Source organism: Momordica charantia (genome assembly GCF_013281855.1).
Source record: "Momordica charantia cultivar OHB3-1 chromosome 10 unlocalized genomic scaffold, Mcharantia_2.0 BLBB01000010.1, whole genome shotgun sequence".
In the NCBI taxonomy this organism is placed as follows: domain Eukaryota; kingdom Viridiplantae; phylum Streptophyta; class Magnoliopsida; order Cucurbitales; family Cucurbitaceae; genus Momordica; species Momordica charantia.
Genome location: NW_028275158.1, coordinates 3,099,903 through 3,109,929, shown reverse-complemented (window position 1 = coordinate 3,109,929; position 10,027 = coordinate 3,099,903). Strand labels below are relative to the sequence as shown.

General features: G+C 33.8%; 2 protein-coding genes across 6 annotated transcripts; one reads left to right on the top strand and one right to left on the bottom strand.

Moving 5' to 3' along the window:
- The first annotated feature begins 3,773 nt into the window (after positions 1–3,773).
- Positions 3,774–8,512, top strand: LOC111017678 (methylthioribose kinase). Of its 5 annotated transcripts, XR_002602315.2 has the most exons (6): positions 3,774–4,325; positions 4,756–5,065; positions 5,189–5,363; positions 5,899–6,533; positions 7,168–7,342; positions 7,858–8,512. XR_002602315.2 is itself a non-coding variant. In XM_088118840.1 (5 exons), the coding sequence occupies exons 1-4, from the start codon at positions 4,140–4,142 to the stop codon at positions 6,485–6,487; spliced, it is 1,260 nt and encodes a 419-aa protein (XP_087974966.1). In that variant the 5' UTR covers positions 3,774–4,139; the 3' UTR covers positions 6,488–6,533; positions 7,213–7,455. The 5 variants fall into 5 exon arrangements, 4 of the variants coding, with proteins under 4 accessions (XP_087974966.1, XP_022149197.1, XP_022149198.1 ...); XM_088118840.1 differs by lacking the exon at positions 7,858–8,512 and having other exon boundaries at positions 7,213–7,455; XM_022293505.2 differs by lacking the exon at positions 7,858–8,512 and having other exon boundaries at positions 7,168–7,455.
- Positions 7,679–8,327, bottom strand: LOC111017679 (complex 1 protein, LYR family protein). The gene is made up of 2 exons (XM_022293509.2): positions 8,133–8,327; positions 7,679–8,006 (listed from the first exon to the last, which is right to left on the bottom strand). Exons 1-2 carry the CDS (start codon positions 8,325–8,327, stop codon positions 7,953–7,955), a joined length of 249 nt encoding a protein of 82 aa, XP_022149201.1. The 3' UTR covers positions 7,679–7,952.
- Positions 8,513–10,027: the final 1,515 nt, after the last annotated feature.

Genomic DNA, 10,027 nt, shown 5'->3' with positions numbered 1-10,027 from the left:
CAAATAAGGAAACATCAATTCAACAAATATGAGAATTGGAGATTGAACTTCCAACCTCAAGAAAAGGAGCAAAGTACATCTTAAAACTATGTTCACGTTGACTATGATTTTTATTAGTTTAATATTTTAAAACAAAAATCATAACGTAATCTAAATAACCGCTCATTCAAATCACAAATTGTTTCTATCAAAAATAATAATAACAATAAAATAACAAACTGTTAATTGGAACACCAATTATCTTCTTAAAGTTTAAGCTTTAATTATTCACTTAAATTAAAAAAGAAAAAGAAAACTAAAACTAAAAAACTTTTGGTTTATCTAGTGTAATATTACAAACTATAACGACTAAAAATAGTAAGAGTTGATAAAAGAACTATAATGACTAAAAATAGTAAGAGTCGATAAGAAAAATATTTTTAATTATGAACCCGTCAATTTAATCTCTCCTCCATTTTGACTCGTTGGTACCAACCCCAATATAATTATATATTAGTTTACATTGAAATGTTGCCAAACTTAACTTTAAAAAATCTTGTAGTTATTGTTATTCAACCACTCAAAATGAGGTGACATGTCTCATGGAAAAAGACTTTATAATTAAGTTTAAAACGTGAGGAAATTGATTTGCAAAACAAAAACATTAACATTAACGTAACGCCGTGGTATTAGCCACACATGCTCTGATGAAATTAGAATCAATTTGTGTGAAGTTTAGATACAAGTATGATTTTCATCCTACTATGATGGTGAGTTTTTCTTTTTTGAGCTCCTTAGATCTCAATATTTCGAATTTGATAGTTCCTTCATTGATGATCAAGAGAGTCTTTAAATTTGGAGGCGTACGTCTTTATGTTGCTTTTATTCGAGCCCTCAGCCTGATGAGCTTATTGTAGGCCATGGCCCTAGGCCGACCAAGCTAGCCCATGGGCAGGTCAACCCACGGGCCGGTCGACCATGGCCAACCAGATCGGCCCGTGTGGTGCTAAAGTAAGGTTCTTGGACGATTGTCCCCCAACTTTTTGTCCATCAATCGGCTTTGGTTCATTATCTCTTCATGGTTAATTTGTTTTAGCCTCTAAATTTTTAAATATTATGCTTTAATCATTAAATTTTGTGTATAAAAAATTATTTGATATTCTGTGAGGTTTGAATAATATGTCTATTTCATCCCTAAGGTTATAGAATCGTATGATAACACTAAATTGAATAGCGTTGCTTACCAAATTTTCAATTAAATAATAATAATAATAATAAGCAATGGTAAAGATCCAACGTAATTTAAATGCATAAATTAGAGTAAGGGGAGATATGACACCATAAATTTTTAGAATGATTCTGAAAATTCCTACTCTATTACCTAAAACTCTTTCTTGAGTATTTTACTGTCCCGACTCTCTTGTGGGTGAGAACCAAACCGATTGACCAATTTTTTTAACCTCTTATGATTCTTTTGCAAGTTCTAGAACCAATTTATACAGATCTTTTTCACGGGTTCAAGATCAAACAATTACCACTGTTTTTCATCCAACCATTACAACCACTTCCAATATACTAGAGTCATAGTGTTTGATCATGTAAATTTTCTTTTTAGTATTGCAATTCAAATATGGAAGTGAGAAAAGCAAATCAACTTTTAAAAGAGACTAATAATGCATTAACTAGTTAAGTTGTATCACAATATTATATTTATTTTTTTTACAAAGGAATCTTATGTTATATTTTCTACTAAATAGTTCACAATAAATAGCAATTAAGATATATGAAAATTTTTTTAGTACAATTTGTGGAGATGGGGATCAAACTCACAACCTAGTTGGAGATACATGTAAATTACTGAGATATGCTCGTTTTGACAGTAAGATACCTGAAAGTTAAATGAGTATTATAAGATCTAAAAGATTATAATTGTTACATACCATAAAAATGGCCTTTTCTTCCTTTCATTTTCCTTTCGTTTGGAAGATCCTTTCACACCTTGAAATGCACTAAATTAAATGGGGTCCACCATCCACCATCCACCATCCACCATCTTTTTCCTTTGCCTTTTGCTTCATTTCTTGACCTTTCCTTCTACACCTGCCCATGTTCTTCACTTGCACTTGAAGAAAAATTTTGCACCTTTTTTTTTTTTTGGTATCTATTATCATTTTGTCCTCTTTGATTTTTTCCAAAGGTTTTGGTTAAACAAATGAGTTGTGAAAACAACCATTTCTTCCCTTTCTACCTAATCCTTTCAACTAACCCACAGAGATTGGAAAATTAGGTGGTAGGTAGGTTGTTTATTGAGTTGACTTGTGACATTTACAATTGATCCGGTGTTTTATTCATTGAACTATGTCTAGATTGACGAGTTGATAGGTAGTTTCTTATTTGAAGTCTCGTTAAATTTTTTTTTTTTCATTTTTTACTCACACCCGAGTTGTTGGTTCAAACCTAACATGGAAAATCATGTCTGCATCATAGAGTTGTTGAATACATAATGTGCCTATGCTGCCTAAAAGTGAAATCCATTCATCTAATTGTGAAATTAATAGTACAAATTTGTCAAAATAATTTTATATATTCTTGTGCGTAGCCTACAATGTTATAAAAAACAAGTATTTATAGAGAATAATTTGCAGAATGTGAAGCTTAAAAAGAAATTTACCTTTTCTCACAAAAACTTTATCAAATACTAACTTGGGGAGGATCATTCATTAGTTTTTTTTTTTTTTTTTTTTGACATTTATAATAGTTGTACCATTCATATGGAAACTTAAAACAATGGGGTGACTATTCTAATTTGAATCTTATAATTAAAGAATTTTCTAAAGTAGACCCACATCCAAATTTTTTAAAGTCATAATTAATAAGTAGTAGAAAAAAGGGACTCTAGCGTTATATATTCAACCAGATATAAATTTCAAAGAAGTACAAATTACCAAGAACCATCCAAGTTATGTCCTCAACACGTCACATAACATAGTCGTCATGGAATAAGACAACAAAATATGACCATGCATAAAATAAGTCAGGTTACACTTTGCTTAACATAATTTTTCATGTGTTTCACTGACTACATCATCAATTACTTTGTCCAAATTTTCGTAATAGCACACACGGGTGTAAGTCAACTACTCTCGAACTTTCTTTATTATATTATATTGTAGGTGATTTAATGTGATAATAGATTTTTTTACTACATACTATTAATTTTTCTTCTTTTTCTTGAGTGCAATAATGTGTTCAATTACACATTGGCACCATTCACCATCCTGAATTTACCATATAAGACCAAGTCACACAGAAATAGATTACATGAATGTACATTGAAGTGAAACCCACCAAAATTAAGCCCATTTTTAAAAGAGCCCAACAATGGGCCTTCAAATTTGCCAAAGGAAAATAATTGAGCACACTCAATTTTACGGTGGATGCAGATAGCATAAACAAAATTTAACAAATACATAATATTTAAAATAGGTAACATAAAAAATTAATATTCAAACCATGATTAAGTGGAGAGTCGATAATGTAATTTTATAGGGTAGAATTCACCTCATCTAGTCATTTTTATATGCCTAAAGTAAAAAGATGACATCCTTAAAAAATAGTTAAATAAATAGATAAGATACTTTAACGATAATTTGAGACTTAAATAATTAAGTTTTTGAAAGAGATTTAATTTATTATTGAACGTAAACAATCATTTGTTTTTAAAATTTAAGAAACATTCCTTTTATAAGTGAATCAACAATCAATACAAATAAAAATACGTAATATAAAAAAGTCAAATGGAGCAAGAAAAAGCAAAGGCGAACTTTTGATCGTATTTGAGTAATGGAACATGCCTGTTGCAACAATCAAGATCATGCTCGAAGAAATTTCTTGAGAGTCGAACCCCAAGATGGAATTTTGATAATCGGGTTTGTCCGGATACTCCAATCTTCAAAAACAAGCGGAAGACCCCAACCGAGAATAATCTCTCTACGGTTCCATCGTTCGATTGAAAAATCCCAAAATCGTCTAGGTTCAATGCCTCTCTCCTCCGATTCCCTCCTATAATTTCATCCCAGATTCCAGTGTTAGTAAAGCAACTACTATTTAATTTGCTTTCTTTCTGAAGCCCCAAAGTTCGCCGCCCTCCGCCGCTCCCGATGGCCTTCTCCGAGTTCCGTCCGCTCGACGAGAGCTCCCTCATCGAGTACATAAAGGCTGTTCCATCGCTGTCTGAAAAGCTCGGGAACAAGTTCCATGACATCAAGATTAAGGAAGTCGGAGATGGCAACCTCAATTTCGTTTACATAGTCGTGGGCTCCTCCGGATCCTTCGTTATCAAGCAGGTGACCTAATTGTTTTGTCATTTTAGCTTATTATCTGTTTAATTTCAGTTGCGATTGCTATGGCCTGGCTTATTTGTGCGAGGTTCTGGAACGGGAGCAAATTTTTGGGAAGTTTTTGGGGTTTAGGGTTTATGTGGGGAGCAAGTCTTCTTGATTAGAGGTTTGATTTAAAGGGTTGTTTGAGGGTTTTGTGGATTGAAGAAAGATGACTAGTTTGTTGATCCCAGTTGATTATTGTTCTGCTTGCTTAATTGAGCTTGAAAATTCTAAAACTACTTTTTTTAGAGCTTCCAAAAGTTTTTATGGATATGTTTCACCAGAAACACGACTTTCAAAATTGACTTCGAATACACTCTGTGCTTATGGAGGGACCCTGTTTCTTGGAGGAATTTGTTTCACTTGAAATATGTTTTCTTTTTGGATCATACAGGCACTTCCTTACATTCGTTGCATAGGGGAGTCATGGCCGATGACGAAGGAGCGAGCATATTTTGAGGCAGTGGCATTGAGAAAGCACGGACAGTTGTGCCCGAATCACGTGCCTGATGTTTATCACTTCGACCGTACGATGTCGTTGATCGGCATGCGTTACTTGGAACCTCCTCATATAATCCTGAGGAAAGGTTTGATTGCTGGAATAGAGTATCCATTGCTGGCAGATCACGTATCAGAATACATGGCAAAGACTCTTTTCGGCACGTCCCTCCTTTGTAATTCGACCACCGTGCACAAGGCATCCGGTACTTCCATGTTCTTCCTTGCCTATTAGAGTGGTTTTAGTCTCCATCCAAAAAATAAGAAAGAACTCTATTTTCTCTGTTGCATTGGCATGGTCATTTAGCTTGCATATTTCACTTGTGCAGTTGCAGAGTTCTGTGGGAATGTGGAGCTGTGCAGGCTGACCGAGCAAGTCGTGTTCTCTGACCCTTACAAGGTGTCTGAATATAACCGTTGGACGTCACCGCATCTTGATCATGACGCTGAGGCTATTAGAGAGGACAACATTTTGAAGGCCGAGATTGCCGAGTTGAAAACAATGTATGTCATACTCTTCTTTTGTTGATCATTTTTTTTTCTCTTCAAATGGGAAAGATTTCTAAACAAGCCAGTCTAGGAAGATGGCAAAGCTTTTAAATGCATATCTGCCTGTGCCTAAAGGCTAAATGTATCTGATTGATCCAATCTAATAATCTTTCTGTTGTCAACTATATTATATTCATTAAGAATATATAATAATTAAGATAGTAAAACATATAGCTTCAAACATATAGCTTCTATAGCTTGATCAGATGCATTAACCCTTAGAATTTCGAGTTCACCAAATACTGCTCAAAATAATTCATTTTCAACCAAATGATGTTGGAGCTAGGGGTGTACATATAATAAAAAAAAACCCAAGACACCGAACAGAGCCAGCCGATTGATTCGGTTTTTATGCTACATTCAGTTCTGTTTATGAAAGGATTCATTTATTAGTTTAGCATGATTGCAAACGCTGCAAGATTGAGACATTACATTACATCATATTACAGAGATATTTGTCGATGTAGCGAGTGGTATTATTTTGGTGCAGGTTTATCGAGAGAACCCAGGCGCTCGTTCACGGAGATCTCCACACCGGATCGATCATGGTCACTCAAGAATCAACTCAAGTCATCGACCCCGAGTTCGCGTTCTACGGACCGATGGGGTTCGACATCGGAGCCTTTCTGGGAAACCTGATGTTGGCATTCTTTTCGCAAGATGGACACGCCGTGGAAGGGAACGATCGAAAGGCGTACAAGGAGTGGATTCTGAGGACAATCGAAGAGACTTGGAATCTGTTCCACAAGAAGTTCGTTGCACTGTGGGAGCAGAAGAAGGAGGAGGGCCCCGGAGAGGCCTATCTTCCTGGTATATACAACAACAGTGAGGTGGTGCAACTGGTTCAGAGCAAGTATTTGAGCCAGTTGCTCCATGACAGCCTTGGTTTCGGAGCTGCAAAAATGATAAGGAGAATAGTGGGAGTGGCGCATGTGGAGGACTTTGAATCAATCAGTGATCCCACAAAACGAGCAGCTTGCGAGAGGCCAGCTCTGGAGTTGGCAAAGTTGCTTCTTAAGGAAAGGCGAAATTTCAAGTCCATTTCTCAGCTCATCTCTGCCATTCGCCAAATCCAGTAATGCCCACATTTCACAATGCCACTCCACTGCCCAATGCCTATTCTAGGTAATTGCACTGCCTTAATTGTTGTTCATTACACGTAAGAAATGAACCATCGTTTTCATAATCTATTATTTGCAAGTCAAACAAAACAAGAAATTTCAGTTTCTTACCTTTGTATGTCGGTGAGAGAAAGTTAGGCTCTGTTGGATAACTATTTTTTTTTTTAAAAGTTAGGGATAAAGTATATAACTAGCCTATTTGGAGTTTTAAATTAAAAAATTGCTTAATTATTATGAATTTACAATATTGTCTAAAACTTGGTGGTCCGTAATATATGGAACCTATTAAAAAATTATAAATTTTATCCTTTGAAATATAGATTTAATAAAAATATAATACAAAATTTAAAAATGAAAAAAAAAAGAGTTAAAAGTTTGGTGTCATTCAAATCCCTTAAATTTTGTCTCCATTTTTTCCCTAAAATCTTACCTCCCTATTTACTAATTTGATCGAAATCTTCAACCCCTCCCTTTAACAGACGAAACTTAGAGTAGAGTTTATTCTTGGTGTTTTTCAATGGAGATGGATTTATTTCTCATCGGCAGTTTATAAACACGCGCACAACCGAAACAACAACAACCAGTGATGTTCAGAACTGCTACTGCTACTGTTACCATTGAAAATCTTTGAGTTGCAGATCTAGCTTGAGACTGTCGCACCATTGGTGTTGTCATCGCTGTAGAACCAATGCTGTGGAGGGACATCGCTGAAAAGGGAGTCACACTATCGTAGAGGGACGTCGTTGCTAATGCTAGCTGCTGCAGATCGTCGTCTGTGATAGATTGTGCCATCATGGGTTTGTCGTTAATTGGGTATTTTCATATTTAGATTTCGATTCGCCATCAATAATTACTTTTAATTTTCTATGTTTTTGAAAAAACAAGTTTGATGACCCTTGTTTTAATAGAAATTTGTTCAATAATAATGTTTTATTGAGTACATAATAATTATCTCTCTATAAAAAAAAAGTATATAAGAAGTAAGATATGTTTAATTTTTTTACTACAACAAGTCAAGGTGGAAATCCGAACCCAATCGACATATATTATTTTAATTATACAAATGAAATATAATTAAAAACAATACTGTTCCATCATAAATCATAAATATAAAAAAGGCTCCTATAAGACTCTAAAGAACAGCAACTCTACCATCAAAGAGTATTAATTTAACCATTCATTCAAACTCCAATAAATTTGATGAAATTTAAACCTAAAATAAAATACAAAACAAAATTTGATTCGTTTAACTATGTGCAGAGTGAAAAATGATTGTTCATTTTCTCAATAAAAGATGAAACGAAAAGAAATAGGTGTTCTTGATGCAGGCTTCAAAATCTTTATTCAACACAAATCGAAGGTTCAAAAGCAGGGCAGCCGGAGATTCAATTTCCACGGCAAAAACCAACGCGAAGCCCGGGCATTATTTGAAACAGATCTCCCTCAGCTTATCCGCCGCGGATGGATCCACCGAATACTGATTAGTGATTATAATCATCAGAAAGCAAACCACAAAGGAGATCGATGAAATACGATCGCGAATCGAAGAGGAAAAGGAATTTGAAAAGTGAAGAAAGATTTAAAAGCAGAATTAGCGAAGAACCTTGTTGAGAACCCAAACGGAGTGATTGTAGGCTCTGTGGAAGAGTTCTTGAAGAGATTTGGCATCGTTCGCATCGACTTCTCTGTAGTTGACGAAATTCTCTCGAGCGTATTTGGCGTAGTAAGGCCTGGAATCCTTAGGTAACCGCCGCACCAGCCGCAGAACTCCGCCGTATATTCTCAGCGCCTTCTCCATTTCTCTCCGATCCCAATTCCGCCGTCTAGGGCTTCTGCTTGCGGTTCGTTTGGGCAACTCTCGGTCCACTGTATTTTTGGAAAGTGGTTTAATTTCCCAAAATGCCCATCAAAGTTATTAAGCATTACGATTAAACCTTTAAATATTGCAAACTAAACTTATTTCAATAATGTTCTCGTTTCTTATTTCTGTTTTATCTTGCATGACCAAATACTAAGGTTCAAACAATATTTATATTTATGTTTTATAATAAATAGGAAACAAAACTAGAAATAAAGAATTTATTAGGACTGTATTTATAATGTTTCAAAAATTGAGAAATAAAAAGTATAATTTAATTGCAAAATAGTTAGGTTTCTTAATAAAATTTGAAACGAAAAACAAAAAATGGTAACATTAACAAACAAATCCTTGTTAATTTGGGAAAGTGTCAAGCCCCACCCTCTTCCACCCCAATTTTCATGCCATTTTGAATTTTCAAATAGATTCAATTCTTTTAAATTCGATGGTTTAATTTTTATGATTGAAAAGTTTAGGGGTGCAATTTTTTCATTTATGAAAGTTTAAAGATTTAATTTTTACTCGTGAAAGTTTAGAAGTCAAAATTTTTCTTTTGTAAAAGTTTGAGGATGCAATGGCAGCAACCATCCTATTTTATTTGTGATTTTTACTGTATAAATTTACCAAACATTTTAGTTATGAGTACATATCACCGATCAACAGTTAATTTTTAGAATGATTGATTGACTTGGCCTATGATAGAATACTACGATGGAATACAATAAATGCGAAGAAATTTAGTGACAAATTAATCTAATTAAAAGAGAGGAGTTTTTAATTATTTTATTCTTTTAAAATATTTAATTCGTTGCTTTAAATTCCTACCCTACTCATTTTTGGAAAGAGGTTTAATTTTCCAAAATGCCCATCAAGGCTATTTATTAATTATTATTACGATTAAACCTTTAAATACTACAAATTACTAATGAACTACAAGTTACTTAGCATTGGTTTGGTAACATTGTCATTTTTTGTTTCATCGTTTTTAATGGAAAAAAAAAGAATTGTATGACCCAACACCAATGAATTTAAGGTTGATCGAATAATTTTTATATTTATGTTTGGTAACAAATTAGAAACAGAAACAATGAATAAGAAATTTATTATGATTATTTCCAAAATTCCTATACAGGTTTGAAAATGTTTCAAAAAATTGAGAAACAAGAAACATTATTAGTTGCAAAATACTGAAGTTTCGTAATAAAATTAAAAACAAAAAACAAAAAACGAGAACGTTACCAAACGAGCTTCTATTCTCCAATTTCCATGACCATTTTCGCCAAGGTATGAGCTGAATTTTTAAATAGATTAGGTTATGAGGAAAGAAATTAAATTAATATCAATATTGACTTTTTGTTTTTCTCATAATGATTCTCAAAATCAAACTAAACACTATAACAAAATTAAGCTTCAATAGTAAAAAAAAAAAAAAGATGAATATACAAAAAGGACATAAAATGTAAAATGCGTGTTTTTGGCAAGAGTGACGACATTGTAACCATTTTTTGTCTAAAGATATTTCCTATCACGATCTCTAACCACAATTATCTAAATAGCGTACCACCAAAGCACTACCAGCTAAATGTTTATGACAATACCAACACGAAGTTTAGGTGCTTATGGCCCGACATAGAGAAGCC